Raw genomic sequence first — 21,529 nt, forward strand, 5'->3', positions numbered from 1 at the left:
TGGAAGGAAGTCGACTGCGGGCAGTAGCGGGCGGGGGGGGGCGGGCAGGAGCGGAGCGCGCGCCTGGGCTTCGCGGAGAGCGACTCCACGCGTCCGGATAGGCTGCGAAAGCAGATTGCCCGCCCACCTCGCCGTTCGGTGCGCTCCGATTGGCCGGTGTTGGCGCGAAGGTACGCGAAGCAACCCTAACGCAGGGGCAGCAGGAAACAATAGAGGCCGCGCGAGGAGAGAGAGCGCCCGTAGCCTCCCCGCCCCTCCTGCAAAACGGTAGACCTCGGGATCCCCCTGGCTTGCCTGCACGCCATGGCCGACAAGGAAGGTGAGGGTGCCGGAGCTGCCTCAGGAGGACAAGTGGTGCCGGGCTTGTGCCGTGGCGTCCACACGGCCTAACAGTGAGGGCAGGCCCGACTCTGCTGAGTGCCGTCCACACCATCGAAGGCGTGAGGCGAAATCGCCCCGCGAGGCGACCTAACGGCGCGCCATCTCCTCTGGAGAGGAGGCCCGCCTCTGCGGCGTGAAACTGGCAGTGGGGCCCCGGCGGGTGTTTGGTCCCTCCTTGCGCTGCTCCCTCTCCGGGTCTGCCCTGCACAGCTACCTATACCCAAGGGTCGGTTCTCGGGCCTCTTCGCAGGACCCGTAGACTTACCGCTATAGGGAGCCAGTTTCTGAGGCCCGGCGCCGTCACCCGAACGGCTAACGGAGTGTGTGGCTGGATGACCGGGGAGTAGTTCCAACCCGCGAAGGTGGAGGGGTGTTGGTGCCTCCGCATAGGGGAAATTTAGACAAACCTGCTTCATATCAGGACTCGGGTAGCTTTGGAAGTGTTGGCTCGGTTTCTGTTGTGTTCGCTAACTTAAATTTGTTTTTAATTTTTTAGCAGCCTTTGATGACGCAGTAGAAGAACGTGTGATCAACGAGGAGTACAAAATATGGAAAAAGAACACCCCTTTTCTTTACGATTTGGTGATGACCCATGCTCTGGAGTGGCCCAGCTTAACTGCACAGTGGCTTCCAGATGTAACCAGGTGATATGAATCTCTCGAACCTTATTTTGGTGTGTCCTCAATGTAGATTTCTCACATTGATTTTCCCTATTTTTCTCTCTAGTCATCTTTAGGGGGCACGTGATCAAAACCTATTGGTGACATCTTTTTCTAGGCCAAAAAGTGGGCAAAATGTAAAATTACTTATTATTCCTGATAAAAGAAAACATGCTGTTCTTTTTCCGATACTGGATTGAATAGCCATAGTATAACTATAGTGGACCAAGCAATAATGGAAAACTTGTCATCTTTCAAAAGTGTTGTATGTCCAGTTCTTTTAATCTCACAGTCATTGGTTAATACAAAGATGAATATGACATGGTACCTGCCTGCAAGGAGCACAGTCTATTTGAAGAAGCAGGTATAACTAGTAAATATACTTGCATGTTCTCAGAGCAGTTTTAGAAAGATACTTAGGATGCTTAGAACTAACACCTGAAGGTGGGATGTTTCCCTGTGAGGGAATTATGCATGGTGAGAGATTAGTCACATGTCTAGCTTACCTCTAATAGAGGAGATAAAATATTTAATTTGGCTTACATTTATTGAGGGTCTAGGTGCCACTTATTAAGGCATACAAATTTAGATAAGATTCTTCTTGCCTTGACTTCATATGTTTAACCTATAATATTAAAAAAAATTTCTTGAGAGTGGCAAAGATAAAATGATGAGAGGAAGGAAAAATTACCTCAGCTTGGTATGACGAAAGGCTCAAGTTTTAGCAAAACCAGTGTGCCTGTTGGAATAATGGGTTTCCTACTATAAAACTTTTGGTTTCAGAATAACTTAAAAATTATATTTTATGTATATTGAAAAATAAATTCCTTCAATCTTTGGTCTTTAGAAGTCTGCTTCAACTCAACAAGTAATAGAAACTTTGATATAAATTTTATTAATAAGTTAAGTGCAGTAGCATTTAAAAGATGGTTCTGTCCTACGGTTGTTAAACAAAACCATAATAAATACCTAGAAATTTAGACTTGGAAGCTTCCTTATTACCAGGAATTCCCATATTCAACTGATCATCACAATCAGACATAAAAAAGAATGAAATCTTGCCATCTGCAACAACATGGATCAACTTAGAAGGTATTATACTGAGTGAAAGAAGTCAGAGAAAGACAAGTACCATATGATTTCACTTACGTGGAATCAAAACAAGCAGAACAGAAACAGACTCATAGATAGAACATTTTGACATTTGCCAGATGGGAGGGGGCCTGGCTGGGTGGAAAAGGTGAAGGAATTAAGAAGTACTAATTGGTAGTTACAAAGTAGTCAAGGGGATGTGAAGTACAGCACAGGGAATATAGACAGTAATATTGTAACAACTATGTATGGTGTCAGGATACTAGATACTAGATTTATGGGAGTAATCACTTCATAAGTTATATAATGTCTAATCATTGAGTTGTACACCTGAAACTAATATAATATTGTATGTCAACTGTAATTGAAAAATTTTTAAAAATTACTCAAATGTAAAAACAATTACTTGAGTTCAGAAGTGGAGTTATTTCTGTCAGGAGTTCTCAATGGTAGTTCAAACCATTTAGGAACTTGTGGCAGAGTACTTGATGAGAAATAGTTGGTGATTCTAGATTTACCAGTTACATGCTAAATTATATTGAACCAGTGGGTCCCAAATATTGGTCACCCCATACCTACTAAATTATTCTGAAACCCAAAAGCTTCCCACTTAATGTAGTGATTGGCTAGGTTTGCTAAGCAATGAATTAGAATACTGTAAGGGCTAAAATCATCTTAGTGGCTTTCTACTCTAGCAAATGTAGGTAAATAAATCTTTTTATAATATTTGACATTGATCCAAATACCCTGCCTTTTTCCTTACCTTTTTAAAAAATGTTTTTATTGATTTCAGAAAGAGGGAGAGAGAGAAATATCAGTGATGAGAGAGAATCATTGATCGGCTGCCTCCTGCACCCCACCCCCACCCTCGGGTTCGAGCCTGCAACCTGGGCATGTGCCCTGACTGGGAATCCTGATTTCCTTGTTCATGGGTCGGCGCATAACCACTGAGCCACTTTAGCCGGGCTCCTTCCCCTTTTTTGTGTATTTTACTCATATAACAATGTTTTTTTGTTGTTGTTTTTTTAAGGATGAGGATTACTTATAAACAAGCATCTCTAATGCCAAGTGCTTTTTTGTGTATATGTTTTGTTTTTGATGTTTATTTACATCCTTTAAAAAAATAATTGTAGTTCGATAGTATTCTTTCTTTCTCACTTCCTCTGGTTCCAAACACAAGGATTCCCAATTTTCTGTTGACAGCCCTCTTTCCTCTACTTTTTCTATTTAATATGTAGCTGTCCATCACCTTTGTGCAGATGAATTCCTACTGGTTATCTCTTAGGCCCAACTTCTGGGCTCTTTCTGAATTTTCAGCTGCCTATTGGTATTTTCTGTGGATTATCTTACTGGCTTCTGAAACATGACATATTCCAAACTGAATATATTTTTTACTTGGAGGTCCCACCCCAACTTTCTCCTGGAGTCTGAGTTTAATCTGTTTTTTAGCCTTCTCTCCCACTGTGCTTTCCTGTACCGAGAGTCAGATTTGAACTTGTCCTACTTCTGTTACTTAGTACTTGTATGGTCTAAGGCAAGTTGTTTAATCTTCTTAGTGTTACGGTATATAAGTGAGACAAGGTATGTGAAGTCCCTAATGTATCTGGCACTCATGGTGTCTGGCACTTTGTAGACTTTCTCCTTTGCCAGTTCCTTTTTCTTGGAATACCTGCTTGTCTTCCAAAGCTTGTGTCCCACTCTTCCAGGTTTTATCTCATTTTGTGACCTGCTCAGGTATCACCTCTTCCATGAACACTTCCTTCGTTACAGAAGTAATCTTTTTTATCTAAACTCCTGTATTCTTGTGTACTTTTCATGTAGTGTATATTGACTTGTATTTTAATCATTTGTGTACATGACTGCCTAATTGCCCCTGGTTTTTTGAGGACGGGAATTGTGTTTTTGGTCATGGTTGTTAATCCTCACCTGAGGATATTTTTTACTTTGATTTTTTAGAGAGAGTGGAAGGGAGGGGAAGAGAGAGAAAGAAACTTCGGTGTGAGAGACATAGGTTGGTTGCTTCCCACACCCACCACCACCAGGGCCACGGATCAAGCCTGCATCCAAGGTATGTGTCCTTGACTGGAATTGAACCTGCAGCCCTTCAGTCCTTGAGTTGATGCTCTAACCACTGAGCCAAACTGGCTAGGGCAGGAATCACATCTTAAATCATCATCATACTTCCAGTGTGTACATTGATTAGGCAGTTAGGAAATATTTGGACAATTAGTTTACCTAATTATTTCCTTTCCCTTTTGATGAGGGTAACCTAAAGAAGTACCTAAAGAAGTGTTAATGTACCCAACAATTTTATATATATATATATATATATATATATATATATATATATAAAATCTCCAACCAATTGTAAAGGATGAGTAGTTAATTCACATTTTATTTCATTAGACCTTTCCCCAAAGTAATTGTAAATTTTTGATCAAGTTAAGAAATACAGCAGGTCCTTGAATGACATTTTTTTCATTATAAAGTTGATGAGATACCATAGGAACTTAACCCTTATTTATATCAGTTAGCATGTGGTAAAATTGGCTTCATTGTATGTCATTTTGCTTGAAGTCACAGAAACTAGTGATGTTAAGTGAGTATTTACTGCACTTACAAAATTAACTGCTATGTAGTCTTCCTTATACATGGCTTTATGGAAGTTACATTAAACAGAAAATGGCCCTTGCTGGTATGGATCAGTTGGTTGAGCATCGTCCCATGTACATGCCTGGGTCGCAGGTTTGATACCCAGTCAGGGTATGTGCAGGAGGCAACCAATCAATGTTTCTCTCTTAAATTAATGTTTCTCTCCCTCTCTCTCCCTCACTCACTCTCCTTTCTTTCCTCTCTACCCCTCCCTTCCTCTCAAATCAATAAAAACATATTTTGGGGGGCGTAGAAAATGGCCCTGGCTGGTATGACTCAGTTAGTTGTCATCCTGTGCACAGGAAGGTCACTGGTTCGATTCCCGGTCAGGGCACATGCCCGGATTTTGGATTCAATCCCTAGTAGGGGGTATGCAGGAGACAGCCGATCAACGTTTCTCTCCTCCCTTTCTCTCTCAAATCAATAAAAACATGTTGTTGTTTTTTAAAGTAGAAAATGACTTCTTCCAAGACCTGGTTGTAGTAGTGCCTTTTGCATAGATGTAAATGTCGTTAATTTGAATAGTGACCATATATTGCTATTACAGACCAGAAGGGAAAGATTTCAGCATTCATCGACTTGTCCTGGGGACACACACGTCGGATGAACAAAACCATCTTGTGATAGCCAGTGTGCAACTCCCAAATGATGATGCTCAGTTTGATGCTTCACACTACGACAGTGAAAAAGGAGGTAGGAATCTTAAAGGTGAAGGAAGGAATCTGTGGGTTACATTTTTCATACCTTTGAATTGTCATAAAAAGGATGTATAGTATGGTAAAGGAGCCTCAAGATAGAAACAAGATTTTAAGCTTTGGAAAACCTGAGTTTGCAGTAGAGATTATTAGCTGTCAGAGACATACTTAAGTCATAGTTGGTTCTGTGCCTTTTCTGTAAACCTTCCTCTACCAAATTTGGTGCTGGGGGAATTTCTAGAATTGAAAGAAGCAAAAATCCAACATATATTATTGCTGTGCATGCATGAATTCTCAACATGGGATATATTGCCCCAGGGATGTGAAAATTGGTTTTTGGGGAAAAGGTGTGTTTGAAAACAATCTTATTCTTTGAATGTATAAAGCACAGATATACATAGGACATATAAATAGATATACAGGATATCTGGTATTAAAATTTTATCTTGGGGAGGAAAGTGTCTTAGGATTTCTTAAAGGGGCAATAATGGAAAAAAGATTTGAGAAACACTGGCTTAAATTACCCTTTCCAGGCTTGAAGTGGTAGAAATGACTTAACCATGGCACTTACTACATACATAAAAATTAAATGAGCCATTTAATTATATCCTATTGTTAGGAGATAACCTCAGGGCTTAACTTTTCATTGAAATACTCTTTACCCTTTCAGAAGAAGTAAAATGAGTTTCCTTTATTGTTGTCCTTGAATTCAGATTATTACTGAGAATTAGAAGATAGGCTCTTAAGATTTGTGCTCTGCCCAGTCAGCATGGCTCAGTGGTTGAGCATCACCTATGATTCAGGAGATCAAGGTTTAATTCCTGGTGAAGGCATGTGCCCGGGTTGCAGGCTCAGTCCCCAGTAGGGGCTGTGTAGGAGGCAGCCCATCAATGACTCATCATTGATGTTTCTATCTCTCCCTCTCCCTTCTCTCTGAAATCAATTAAAAAAAAAAAAAAGATTTGTGCTCTAATAAACAGATGTTTAATGTTTATTATCTTAGATTTCTTCTGATTAGTGGAATCCATTCTTTTATCTAAGTTATTTTGGGCTCCGGTTATTTTCCAGGATTGTAATGTGCTGTTGATCTTTTGATCATTCCATATTTAGCTTAGAGTGATGCAGAATGCAAAATAAGTTCTCAGGATAAAGGTCAGCAAATATTTTGTGTTACTGGCCCAAGTGTGTAACTATAGGATATGATTACTGGAAAGTTATTTTCTGGGTAGGCATTAGTGATGGCGGGGGAAAAATACCCTGAACTTAGACTTGGGCTTAAGACCTGGATGTGCCACTAGCTATGGTTTTAGGTAACTCTTAGTCTTTATATGTGATGAAGATAAAATTTTCTATAAGTAGGGTTTTTGGTTATTTAGGCACAAAACAAATATCTGGTAATGTAATAAATTATTTTTAAATATCAAAGCAAAACATATTTGCTTTGATATTTAAACCTATAAACCTATTCCCTATAGAACACTGTTAAATTGATAGTTTTCTGAATGACTTATCTATCCCACTTATTGAATTATTCAAAAGACATGTTAAGTACTTATTGTAGGCCAGATATGTTTCTTGGTACTGGGAATACAGCATTGAATATTCTTTTCTGGAATAATATATCTTGAACAAATTTCTGTGTAAGCATATGAAGGCTTATCTCTTTTTGATGGCTGTATACTTTGCCATAACTAACCATCCTTGTTTATGGACATTTAAGTGGTTTCCGATCTTTTGGCTTCAAAAACAATTCTTGTACATGCAACTTATGTAGTTTTGCTGTAGAATACTTTTTTGAGTAATGTTGATCATAGAGCAAGGACATTTTCAAGTATAATTGATGCTGCTATACATTGCCCACCAATAGCAGAAGTATTGGTGTTTTTCTATGCCCTTGCCAACATTGAACTTAATACTACAATCTTATTTTACTTTGCTTTTTAAGTTATTCATGATATCGAATATATTTAAAAATACTTGTCTTTTGTCTATCTTTATCTGCCTATTTATGTTGCTCTTTTTTTTTTTTCCTTTTGGGTTACCTGTGCATAAGATAGGCTATCCCCAATAAATAGGTCATAGATCATTTTTTCAAGTTTATTTCATAATCTTTTTTTTTTTTTTAATTTTATTTTTGTTTAAAATATTACAGCTGTCCCTTTTTCTCCCCAATGACCCATTCCACTCCGTCCCATCCCCCTTCCCCATCTCTCTCCCCACCATTGTCCGTGTCCTTGGGTTGTGCATATATGTATTTCATAATCTTAAATCTTACTAGAAGCTATGTGTTTTTAATTATCTAACTTTCCTCTGATACCCTTTAGATTTTGAAAGGCCTTCATCATTCCAAGATTTTTAAATAATGAGCTGTTGTTTTCTGGTACTTTTATGTTTTGACTATTAAAACTTAAATCTTTGTCTGGCCAGCATGGCTCAGGGGTTGAGCATTGACCTGTGATACAGGAGATCTAGGTTTGATTCCAGGTCAGGGCACATGCCAGGGTTTCGGACTTGATCCCCAGTAGGGGGCGTGCAGAAGGCAGCTGGTCAATGACTCACATCATTAATGTTTCTGTCTCTCCTTTCCTCTCTGAAATCAATAAAGACATTTAAAAAAAAAAAATCTTTCTGGTTTTCGGTATGGAATTAGGGATTGGAGCGTTTTTCTAAGTGGTTAGCAATTTTTTAAATACCATTTGCTGACTACTACATTTTCTCTGTTAGTTTTTGAAATGGCATCTTTTAACATACATACTCAAGTCTTTTTTGGGTAACCAAGTTATTGAGTGGCATCAAACCAATTCACTTTTATGTTCCAATGATACCTTTATCTCTCTTAATAATGCTTAATAGTAAAAGAACAATGAAAAATACCAGTAATATGTATGATATATTTGTATGACTATACAGTAAAACTTTAATTAATCCTCAAGGAAACTGATATTTATGTTTTGTAACTTGCCCTAAGATTACACAACATATCATCTCCCATTCCTTCCTCTTTTTACTTTTCTCCCCCCCTGCCCCCCGCCCTGCCCCCCAAATCTTCAGATCACTAGAGAGGCTTGGTGCCTTTCTCCAGTGGTCTCAACAGTGGGGGAAATAGATATATCCTAATGTCTCTTAAAGTTTCTTGGTTGGTTGTTAGGTAGATAGCTTTCTAGTGTCTCTCCTTGGCCAGATAGAATGTCCTTGATTTTCAGATTGAACTATTGTAATTAATTATCATATATATGACACTATTTTATATGAGTTAATTGATGGCAGATAACTTCAAAAGACTGTTGAACTTTCAAAGTGAAAGAACTAAAAATTGGCTTAGGCCTGTTTTGGCATTAGAAAGAATTTGTGTGTTTATATTAGATTTAGTCTGGCTATTGTCACATTTTAAGCCCTGAAAAATAGATTAGATGTAAAATTTTACTTCAGGTCGGTTACCAAGATCTTCAGATATCAACAAGTTTAATTTTGGCAACTTATTTGGGGAATTGGCTTTGGTTTTTTTCTAAAAAGTTATCTTTAGTCTTTTGTCTCAATTTTATGTAATAAACTATTAAGTCATGATGAAATAAATATTTGACTCAGGATGTTAGAATTTATTCTTCTTAGTTTCAAAATGTTTATGGGCTCAAAAAGTGACTTGGGCCCTAGCCAGTTTGGCTCAGTGGTTAGAGCGTTGACCCGTGGACTGAAGGGTCCTGGGTTTGGTTTCAGCCAAGGGCATATAACTCGGTTGCAGGCTCGATCCCCAGCCCCAAGGTTGGGCGAGTGGGAAGGCAACCAATCCATGTGTGTGTCTCTCTCCCTTCCACTCTCTGAAAAGAAATGGAAAAAATATCCTCAGATGAGGAATTAAAAATAAGTGACTGGGTATAGTAGAAATCAGAATTCTGGTTACCTAAGTTTGTGGAGGTAGGAGTATTGGGTGGGAAGGACACAATAGTGCCTTCTGAGGGGCTATATGCTCTATATTTGATGGGTGGTAGTTCCCACAGTGTGGTATATTTTATGTAAAAATTTGTCAAGCAAAACATTTTTACTGGATTATTATACCTCAAAATTTTAAAATAATGTTTTATAGAGAGAGAAGCAAACAAAATAGGACTACAGTCAAACCTTGATAGTCATTCAGTTTACTGCACAGTTATGTACCACATAATGGCATTTCGGTCCATGACAAACCACACATATGACAGTGGTCCCGTAAGATTATAATGGAGCTGAATTTCCTGGAAGAAATGGAAGAATATATGGTTTAGGAGGAATTTTTTTCTCTTTAACAGGAACAGTATCTGTGGGGCTTGGCAGTTGATACCCTCTCATAGCACCTCAATTTTGATTGTACAGATTACATCCCAATCAGTCAGCCACTGACCTTTTCAGCACAGAAGAGCCAGTCCCTCCAGTGCTATATATTCAGAGGGCTTTTACATCCCTTCCAGTTCTAACTTGAATGACCTTCAGAGTACATTACTGTACATTGTTTATTGAGGACCTGAGATCCTGTACAAGGACGCAGGTTCACAGGATCTACTTTAACAAGTATTAAGTGTCACTGCCACATCAGTAAAGGCTTTCTGTGGTAGCATGGAGCCATCCTGTCCCTGTACTTTGGAAATATTTTCAGGCTGTAATGATGTAAAGCATAGATAAGTTTTATTTCTTCCATCAGTTCAGTGCCAGAGAGAGCCCTTTTTGCCATTTAAGTTTAATGAAACCAAAAACAAATTTCCAAAGTCAAAATATTGAGCCCTGGCCAGGTGGGTCAGTTGCTTGGAATATTGTCCTGAACACCAAAAATGGTTGCAGTTTGATCCCTCTTCCCAGTCAGGGCGCGAATGGGCGTCAACTGATCAATGTTTCTCTCTCATATCAATGTGTCGTCCCCCACTTCCTTTCCCTCTCCCTCTTTCTAAAAATCAATAAAAACATATCCTCGGGTGAAGATTAATAAAAATTGAGTTCTGCCCTAGCCGGTTTGGTTCAGTGGTTAGAGCATCAGCCTGCAGAGTGAAGAGTCTTGGGTTCAATTCCTGCCAAGGGCACGTACCTCGGTTGCAGGCTCAACCCCCAGCCCTGGTCCAGGTACGTGCGGGAGGCAACCAATCGATGTTTCTCTATCTCACTCTCTGAAAAGCAATGGAAAAAATATCCTCAGGACAGGATTTTTTATTTTTTATTTTTTTTTTATTGCTTTCAAAGAGAGGGAGATAGAAACATCAATGATGAGAGAGCCATTGATCAGCCCCCTCCTGCACGCCCCCGGCTGGGGATTGAGCCCACAACCCGGGCATGCACCCGTACCGGGAATCGAACCACCAATCTCCTGGATCACAGGTTGATGCTCAGCCTCCGAGCCATGCCAGCCGGTCCTTAGAAGAGGATTAAAAAAAAAAAAAAAAAAAGCCCTTAGTTCTACACACTTTCCATATTAATTAAACATTTTTTTATTATTATTTTTTAATTCTCACCCAATGATATCTTTTTCCATTGCTTTTCAAAGAGAGTGAGAGGGAGTGAGGAGAGAGAGATCAATTGGTTGCCTCCTGCATGCCTCAGAGTTGGGGATCGAGCCTGCAACTGAGGTACATGCCCTTGTTGAGAATCAAACCTGGGACACGTGAGTCCAAGGGCCGACGCTACAAGCACTGAGCAAAACCAGCTAAGCTAAACACACTTTTTAATGAATGTCACAAAGTTCCTTAACCTGACCACTGTTTCAACATGCAATAGCCAAAACCACATTGCCCTGACAATTCCCTGTGTTCCTTTATCTCTCCATCTTGATTTGTTACTCCTACTGATCCTCAGGCCACCTTTCACTCTCTCCTGGCAGTCACTTAATGGTGATCTACACTTTACCTGGCCAGTTTCTCCTCTGTATTTCCAATTCAGCCCACATCCCTGTTCATGAAGCAGCTTCGATGTTCTATTTCTGACCCTGTCAGAAGAAAGCAGGGGGAGATCTCTGGGACCTTGTTTATAAAGTCTTCAATAGTGTATAGTAATGTCCTAGGCCATTCACTCATCTCTCACTTACTCACACAGAGCAACTTCCAGTTCTGCAAGTTCCATTTATGATAAATGCCTCATACAGGTGTACAATTTTTTATCCTTTATACTATATTTTTACTGTGCCTTTTCTATGTTTAAGTACACAAGTACTTACCATTGTGTTATATTTGCCTGCAGTGTTCAATACAGTGACATGCTCTACATACAGGTTTGTAACCTAGGAACAGTAGTCTATACCATATAGCTAGCCTAGGTGTATAGTAGGATAGATCATCTAGGTTTGTGTAAGTGCACTCTATGATATTCACACAATGATGAAGTTACCTAACACATTTATTAGAACATTTCCCAGTCGTTAAGCCACCCATGACTACATTAATGCCACAGTCTGTCTTTCCTGCTTCAAATTTGGCCTTTGACGTATCAGCTTCAACTTGGGGAACTTCTAATTATTTTTTAATAGATAAGTCTTCTTCTTTATAAAACCTCAATTATAAATCCTCTATGCTGATTTCTTATTGATGGACTTTACAGTTAGGGAGGCGCCCTCTGTTTAGTATATACCAGTACTGAAATAACCCATATTTTGTAATGATTACTTGCTCTCTGGGCTCCATGCCAGCTATTGCACTTCATTTGTTATTGGTATCTCTTTTCTGGCAGTTACGCTTTTTTGTCATAGTCATCTGTAGTTGTGTGCTTATCTCCCCATGTTTGGACTAAAAGTTCCTTGAAATCGTGTATTATATGCCTTTTTTTTAAAATACATCTTTGTTGATTTCAGAGAGAGGAAGGGAGAGAGAGAGACAGACAGGCAGGCATCAATGATGAGTCATTGATTGGCTGCCTCCTGCACACCCCCTACCAGGGATCGAGCCCACAACCTGAGCATGTGCCCTGACCTCGAATCGAACCTCAATCTCCTGGATCATAGGTCGATGCTCATCCACTGAGCCACGTCAGCCAGGCAATGCCTTCATATTTTACATTGTAGGTGCTCCATGGTCTAGAGGTCTTGGGAAAAAATTGTTTAATGTGGCTTTTTTAGAGTCTATTTTGAACTTTTGTTTTTAGGTTTTTAACCTCTTTGAAACATTTGGTTTTCACCTTGTAAAAGTTATTTTGAAGTTGAAAGTTATCTAACCTGCTAGCCATATTACCCACCTGTGTCCTTGCTTTTTGAAAAGATTTTTGTCCTCCAAAGTATACTTGTATAACAATACTATTGATAGCATTTTCATTTACTCCCAGAACTTGCTTTATGGATAAGGTATTTGGAGCTCAGAAAAATTGAAGGTCTTCCCCAGAACACCAAGCTCTAGTAAGGGGCAGAGTCATTTAGTCTAAGGTTTGATTCTTACTAGGTACCTTATCATGCTGCCTTGTATAATTCCTTGACTAATCATTAACTACCTTTGTTTATATATTGTTTGCCAAGATTTACATAACCACAAATTATACTGTGTTATACATTTTATAATGGTACTTGGGAGAACTCTAAGGGCATGCAATAGTCAAATATGAATTTAAAAAATGTTTTTGTCTAGTCCTTGACTACCTGGCTTATTTCAACCAAGGACTATGGTTGGCAAGTATAAGTGGGGGTTAGGAAAATGGAACTAGCTCTTGTGGCTCTGTTTTTCCTCAAGAGACTAAGAGAAACAATGTAGGGAGAAGGTACAGTGGGATGATGATATTTCAGAAAGGTTATCCCAAACTGGAGCTTCAAATAGGTAGGATAAGAGAGACTCTTTAGTACCTAGCACATTTTGTGTATTTAGTTAAAATAGTAACTTAGGTTTTATTTATTCAGCACATTTTTTGGCACTTTAAATGAGATTTGAAAACTTCTTGTTAAGAACCTACTTTTGAAGTGGAGTCCATAGTGTTCCTTAATTTTAGATAGTAACATAATACTCTTATTAGGTATATAACTAGCTAGAGTTATTGTAGGGATAGCTGAAAGAGTACTAGGCTAAGAATCAGAAAAATAGGAATTCACTTTAGGTTCTGCCATAGTCATGTCACTGTGAACAATTGTAGGTACTCTACTTCCATTTTACTGTATAAAATTTTTGGAGATAACTCTTCCCAGTGATGTAGGGTTGTGGTAATCAAATAAAATGAGTGTGAAAGCCCTTTATGGTGCTAACAAATGTCTAGATTGCTTCTAGTATTAGCCAGTTCGCTGATAAAAAGCCTTGCCTGTGTAATACTTTGAATGATTTATAGAGAAAGTAGCTCTTGCTTTGTCTTCATTTGCAATTGATTTTTATTTACAGAATTTGGAGGTTTTGGCTCTGTTAGTGGAAAAATTGAAATAGAAATCAAGATCAACCACGAAGGAGAAGTAAACAGGGCACGGTATATGCCACAGAACCCTTGCATCATTGCAACAAAGACTCCATCCAGTGATGTTCTTGTTTTTGACTATACAAAACATCCTTCTAAACCAGGTACTGCCCACTTCAATTCAGATGCAAATAGAGTCATTGTGGGAATACATTGCTCCACTCAGTCTTTTAGTTGCTTGTTATTCCTTGTATAATGCAATATCTTGTGATTTATATTGATATGTGTCGATCATCTTCATCTTTAGGTGAAAAAAAAATGCTGCTTTACATAGAACAGAACAATGGTGCAGCTTAAGCATTATATATTTGGTCATAATGGGTCTGTATTGTTTATAAATATTAAGAGCTTTAGACCTGTTGATAAAAATTTCATTATGCTCAGTAGACCCAAAGAGGCAGTGAAATGGATAGTCTTGATGTATCTGTTATTTTGCAGATCCTTCTGGAGAGTGCAACCCAGACTTGCGTCTTCGTGGACATCAGAAGGAAGGCTATGGGCTTTCTTGGAACCCAAATCTCAGTGGGCATTTACTTAGTGCTTCAGATGACCATGTGTGTATCCTTCCTGTTTTCAAGCAAATCTGGGCTTGTTATCAGTTTGTTTCTTCTCTGGGGTATGTGGGGAAGTGAGAATCTTCCTTTTCTATAATAGTTAATTTTGCATTTAAGACCATCTGCCTATGGGACATCAGTGCTGTTCCAAAGGAAGGAAAAGTTGTGGATGCGAAGACCATCTTTACAGGGCATACAGCAGTCGTAGAAGATGTTTCCTGGCATCTGCTCCATGAGTCTCTGTTTGGGTCCGTTGCTGATGATCAGAAACTTATGATGTGAGTAGAATCCATTTTAAAAAAAATTTTTCATAAATTATGTAAGTTTTATATTTAGTTACCCATTTCAAGCTTTTTTTCCTGTTTTACCTTTTTGTACTAAAGCTGGGATACTCGTTCAAACAATACTTCGAAACCAAGCCACTCAGTTGATGCTCACACTGCTGAAGTGAACTGCCTTTCTTTCAATCCTTATAGTGAATTCATTCTTGCCACAGGATCAGCTGATAAGGTTAGTTTGATTTATTTTAAAAGAAAACGGTGACTTTCTCTGGCGGCTTTTGAATGCGCAGAGATCTTTTACTTACGGGTTTTCTTTTTCTTCTCATGAAAAATATTGATTACTCTTTCTTTCCTTTCTGTACTTAGACTGTTGCTTTGTGGGATCTGAGAAATCTGAAACTTAAGTTACATTCCTTTGAATCACATAAGGATGAAATATTCCAGGTAAGAGAAACTAAGGCTATAATTGTTTTAAAAGGAAGACCTTGATGTGTGACTGGGCATGCTTTATTCCATTGCTGTATTAATAGAGGTGTTCTATGCGCCTGTGCTAAATCTCTGTAGGAATTGGGGTTTTTTTCTATACTGGCTCCATATTTTCTGCCTCATCACCTTAAGCTCCATTCTTCCTTCCCTCCTTCCTTCTTCCTTCCTTCCTTCCCTCCCTTTTTTAAAATATATTTTTATTGATTTTATAAAGAGAGGGAGAAAGAAACATCAATAGGTTGCCTCCCATGACCGGGAATCAAACAGGTGACCTTTTGGTACACGGGATGTCACTCAACCAACTGAGCCACACTGGCCAGGGCTAAGGTCCTTTCTTAACATGCAAAGCTCTCTAGCTGAATTCAGGAAGTAATTTTGTATTCAAAGCTTATTGCAAGGGTACTGTGAGAAATATGTTACAGTCTTTGCTGTTAAAGAACTTAAAGTGTTATAGTGAGGGAAGGCCCATTTAGTATATCACTATGATAAAACATTATTTTGGCTCTGGCCAATGTGACTCAGTTGAGTAAAGTCCCATGAACCAGAAGGTGTCGGTTTAGATTCCCAGTCAGGGCACATGCCCAGGTTTCAGGCTTGATCCCTAGTATGGGGCATGCAGGAGGCAGCGGATTGATGTTTCTTAAATGGCTGTTTCTCTATCTCTCCCTCTCCCTGCCTCTCTAAAATCAATATAAAAAAACATTGTTTTGTTGAATGTTAAGACCCTAAGGGTCGTCAGAATTAATTTTGGTCTGTCAGTGTGACATCTAAATTTGGCTCTATGTGAGCCATATTCTTATGCACTTAGTTTCAACCTATGTCGTTGTCCTTGCTTATAATGGTGGTGTTGCCTGGAGGGTATCCAAATTTTTCCCTAAATACTGGTTGCTAATGCCCTCTTATCTTTACCATGAAGCAGGGCTTTTCTTACCAGTTTTAACAATTATGTGATTATTGCCTGTGTAGTAGCTAACTTTAATAAAATTGTTATAATAAGTCATTTTTAATCAATCTTTTGTAAAATGCTGAATTCATAACAAGTACTTGGGAAATTGTGTGTATGATCTGTACTATAGTTCTTAGGTCAGAATTTGATTATATTTGACTAGAGGTCACAATTAGACAAGAATAAATAAAATGAGGTCTTCAGCCCTGGCCCATTTGGCTCAGTGGTTAGAACATCATCCTGGGGACTGAAAGGTGCTAGGTACGATTCCAGCCAAGGGCATGTATGTTGGTTGCAGGCTCAATTCCTGGCTCAGTTGGGGCGCGTGTGGGAGACATCCAATTGATGTGTCTCTCTCACATCGATGTTTTTCCCCTCTCTCCTCGTCCCCTCTCTCCCTCCCACTCTCTCTAAAAACCAATGGAAAAAATATCCTCGGGTGAGGATTAAAAAAAATAAAATGAGGTCTTCAAAAATATTAAATCAAGCAGAATAAAAGCTGATATCCTAGGTCTAATAATGGGTTATTTTCATACCAAAAGTGATCTCATCTGTCAGTTTTAACTTTAGTGTCTAAAATACTTTGAGGCCCTGGCCAGGTAGCTCAGTTGGTTAGAACATCATCCCAGTATGCCAAGGTTACAGGTTCGATCTCCAGTCAAGGAATGTACGAGAAGCAACCAGTGAATGCATAATTAAGCAGAACAACAAATCAATTCTCTCTTCCCCTCTCCCCCTTTCTGTAAAAATCAGTTTTAAGAAATACTTTGAATTCTTCCTTTTTATTTACAAAAATTTGAATTGTTAAATATAATGTTAGGTACTTTTCATTCAGTTTTGTAATTGAAAACTTTTCTCTTTCCCTCATTCTTCTGTGTAGGTTCAGTGGTCACCTCACAATGAGACTATTTTGGCTTCCAGTGGTACTGATCGCAGACTGAATGTCTGGGACTTAAGGTAAGTCTTGTATTAGTTACTTTTTTGTGGAATTATTTTCTTTACTTGGACTTTCCAAAATTACTCACTCAGGATAAATCTGTTTTAACCTTTAAAAATCTTTTTGTGCTAGTAAAATTGGAGAGGAACAATCCCCAGAAGATGCAGAAGATGGGCCACCGGAGTTGTTGGTATGTTACAAACATTGAGCAGTTGAAATCATCTGTAATTTAGTATCCTCTATCTGCTCTTTATATCTTGTTTTCCTCCCTTCTTCAGTTTATTCATGGTGGTCATACTGCCAAGATATCTGATTTCTCCTGGAATCCCAATGAACCTTGGGTGATCTGTTCTGTGTCAGAAGACAATATCATGCAAGTGTGGCAAATGGTAAGTATTTAGTTATTTTGTAGATGTTAAATAAAGGAGGTGTAGTATCACCTCATATTTATATACTTCATGAATACAACTGCCATCTCTCTTCAGTGTGCTCCTTAGTGTGACTTTAGTGCTTGTCCGTACATTATCATATTTTCAACTACCTGCTCTTTACCTTTATCTAGTTATCCCACTGGTATCTCAGACTCAACCGAACTTTGCTCCTTTCCCCCTTTTCTCCTGACATTGCTGTTTTTTTATATGGCTCTGGTGTTTCCCTGTCTTGCCACACTTGAAAATTCAAGAGTTCTCCTCCACTATCTATTCACCTCTAGGTCTAGTTCACTTGTCAGACTTTATGTTGTCTGTCTCTGTGATGTTTCTCCAATCTGTATTTATCTTACAAATACAAACATACATGCCTAACTTTCTTGTCTTTTCCACACTCTAGTGTTTTGCTCAGGTTCTCAGTACCACTTGCTGGACTGTTGTATCCTCCTACTTATTGGCTTGCCTCCTGTTTCTCTGTCTTTGCTAGCAGTTAATTATCTAAGAATAGTCATTCCCTTGAAATGGTCTGTGGACATGCCTAGCATAATTCCTACCACAATGTCTCAGCATCACATACTACCATTTCTCCATGAAACTACTAGATTTCAGAAACATTCTTTGCCTTTATTCTCCAATTGGATATTACTGCCTTTCTTTGAATTTTTAGAGTGATTGAAATTTAACAGAGATAACTATAATCTCTAATATAAAGCAGTATAAGAAAACAGTTGTATTCTGGAGATGGATAGTGGTGGTAGTCATATACAAGGTGAATGGACTTAATGCCACTGTTTTATATACTTAAAAATAGTTAATACAGTAAATTTTATGTTTGTGTTTTACCACAACTTAAAAAACAAAACAAAACAATTCCATGATTTTTCAGTGATGGTACCCTGATAAATGAAAAGAATTCCAAAAAAAACTTCTGGTGTCTCAGGATAGATCTGGAGCCAGGAATAAACTTCAGGAGAAAGTTTTTGGCTCAATAGGAGGAAAAATGTTTTAAAACTTTTCTACAGAAGAGCACTATTAATGAGAGTATTTGTGGCCTATGAGATTAATAAGTGATATACTACATCTGTACTTTGGAATAGTATGTATTAAAGAAGTATGCTTAGTTTTGTAAAATATTCATGACATTAAGTAGAGAAAAAGCAGGTTGCAGAACAGCATGGTGGAATCCCTCGTATATAAATTATGTGTATCTGGTCTTATGTTTAAATACTTGTAGGTATTTGTTTAGAAGTCTGTTTGCCAAAATATAGCTGGTACATTTTGGGAGTTCCTGATTTCTTTGTATTCTTCAAGGATGTGTTACATGTGTAAACAAAATCCACCTCATCCATAGAAAATTAATATAAAAAGTTGAGAGTTCTAATAGGAAGGTGATGAAAAGGGCTGCCTTCGATAATCTCTCAGTTAAATGTATTTTAGTAACTGCCATGGGAACTCCATCACCTTCAAGGCCATCAATTCCAGGCCAAGTTGTTACTTAGTTGTGTTTTGTTTTTTTAATAATTGTGGTATAAGAAATAAATATTTGGTCTCTGTTCTGGTTTGTGTCAGAGTGCCTGAAACCCTTAGGATTTCCTGAGTGCTAGGAGTCTCTTGCTATTTTTAGAAAATAATTTAAAATTTTTTTCAACTACAATTGATATGTAATACTGTATTAGTTTTGGGTGTACAACATACTAATTAGACATTTATATAACTTAAGACAGTGATTTTCAACCAGTGTGCCACAAGAATTTTTAAAATATGCAATACCTGACTGTTTAGTCAGGGGTATTGACCTCTTTTCCCCTTAGATTGTCAAAAAGAAAGAAAGAAAATTGCAACAGCCAACACAATAGCTGTCCAGTGTGAATGAGTCAAAAACTTTTTGTCAGATTGGCAAAAAATATAATGTGTTTCTTGGTGTGCCACAGAATTTTAGCAATTAGTTTATGTGTATCATGAGATGAAAAAGGTTGAAAATTGCTGACTTAAGAAATGATCCCCTGGTAAGTCTAGTACCTATCTGACACCATACATAGTTATTACAAAGGAGTCTCTTGCTGTTTATAAGGAGTCCCTTTGGGGCACACCTGAATTTATGCTAAGGAGGTGACTTAAGGAGCCCCTAGATACAGCCTCAGATGGGGATGGTCTCCAGAAAGACCAAACACTTGATTAGAGAGTTGGAACTTGATTAGAGAGTTGCTTTAGTTCCACTAACCCGTAGATGGGGGATTGAGCTCTATAAAAATTCTTGGAAAAGCCATTAGCCATTGCTCCCCATTTTCCTCCAGTCCACCCAGCACTAAGCAACCACCAATTTGTTTTCTCTCTGGATTTGCCTGTTGTGGGCATTTAATATAAATAAAATCATACAATATGTGACTGGCTTTTTTTCTTGCCAAATATTTCATTGTATGGTTATGTCATTTTATCCATCAGTCTATGGACATTTGTGTTCTTTTTTACTTTTTTTTAAATTGATTTTAGAAAGGAAGGGGGAGGGAAAGAGAAACATTGATCAGCTCCTTCCTGCCTGCTCCTTACGGGGATCGAGCAGGGAATCAAACCTGCAACCTCTCAATGTACGGGAAGACACTTAACCAGTTGAGCCACACTCGCCAGGGCTATTTTTAACTTTTGACTATTATGAATAATGTCTGGCTGAGGGGCTCAAAAAGGTTATCAAGATATTCGGTAACCATACTTCAGCTTTGTGGGAATATACTAATCCAGGGTGTTGCCCTTGTGCCATTTGTCTGTTTTTGTTGGAATGTAGACATACCCATTCATTTACAGATTGTCTAGGCTTCTTTGGTCCAAGAACTGCAGAGTTGAATAGTTGCAATAGAGACTATATGGCCCATAATCTTTGACTTGGTCTATTCTGTTTTTGAAACCTTAATTTCAAGAACTTGTCTTCATGTTTACTAAATACCCTTTTCTCTTTTTCTTGTTTTGGCAGGCAGAGAACATTTATAATGATGAAGACCCTGAAGGAAGTGTGGATCCAGAAGGACAGGGCTCTTAGATATGTCTGCACTTGCTGTAATTTTAGACTGCCCTTTTTTTCCTCTCAACCCCGATATTGATTAACACTGGTTTTGAGACACAGACTTTGTTCAGCTATCCCTCTATAATAGGTACCATCAACAGTGCTATTAGCCCAAACCAAGGGTATTTTCTAAATATTAACTGAGGGGCTTGATTCAGCAAAGCCACAGACTTATATTTAAATTTTCTTCAGGAATTTTCTAGTAACAAAGACCTAAAGTAGCCACCTAAAGGGGAATATTGTGTGTGGTTATTTTATTTTTCTTCGTATGCTATATCCCCGAGTTTTTCAGGCTCATTTAAGCAAAAGCTAGAAGTAAGGAATAGAGCCAAATGAGGTAGGTGTGTGAGCCATGAAGTGTATGTACTGCAAGATGTTTTCAGGAATTAGGGGAGATTCAAGTCATATAAATTCCTACTCTAAAATCTTCACACCTGACTTTCCAGGATGCACATTTCCTATGTAGACCAATCTCCTCTCAGTTTCTTGAGTTAAGTCAAAACTATGTGTTCCTCTTTTCCATATATTTTTGCTTGTTAGTGTATTTCTTGAGCTGTTTTCATATTATTTCTTTCCTTTCTGTGAAATGGTTTTTTAAAAAAGACTTGGGACCACCAAGTTGTAAAGATGTATGTTTTTACCTGACAGTTATACCACAGGTAGACTGTCCAGTTGAGAAGAGTGAATCAATAGCTTGTATTTGTTTTTAAAATTAAATTAATCCTGGATAAGAGTTGCTTTTTTTTTTTTTAGGAGTTAGTCCTTGACCACTAGTTTGGTACCATCTCTGTTTTGAGTGACCTGTTTCACCAGCAGGCCTGTTACTCTCCATGACTAACTGTGTAAGTGCTTATAATGGAATAAATTGCTTTTCTACATAACCCCATGCTGATGGGCTTTATTTAGTATATAATATCTGTCAAACACCAGTCTCTGGCTTCTAGAAGAATTCTTCAGATGACAGTTATTTTCTATGGTCTTTGACTATCAAGAGCA

General features: G+C 38.4%; 1 protein-coding gene across 1 annotated transcript; it reads left to right on the plus strand.

The window, feature by feature from the left end:
- Positions 1–229: 229 nt before the first annotated feature.
- Positions 230–21,414, plus strand: RBBP4 (RB binding protein 4, chromatin remodeling factor). The gene is made up of 12 exons (XM_016217753.2): positions 230–319; positions 878–1,025; positions 5,332–5,477; positions 13,777–13,950; positions 14,285–14,400; positions 14,518–14,678; positions 14,784–14,910; positions 15,048–15,125; positions 16,994–17,070; positions 17,183–17,240; positions 17,329–17,439; positions 20,444–21,414. Exons 1-12 carry the CDS (start codon positions 304–306, stop codon positions 20,507–20,509), a joined length of 1,278 nt encoding a protein of 425 aa, XP_016073239.1. The 5' UTR covers positions 230–303; the 3' UTR covers positions 20,510–21,414.
- Positions 21,415–21,529: the final 115 nt, after the last annotated feature.

Source organism: Miniopterus natalensis, chromosome 9 (genome assembly GCF_054644295.1).
Source record: "Miniopterus natalensis isolate mMinNat1 chromosome 9, mMinNat1.hap1, whole genome shotgun sequence".
Classification (NCBI taxonomy): Eukaryota; Metazoa; Chordata; class Mammalia; order Chiroptera; family Miniopteridae; genus Miniopterus; species Miniopterus natalensis.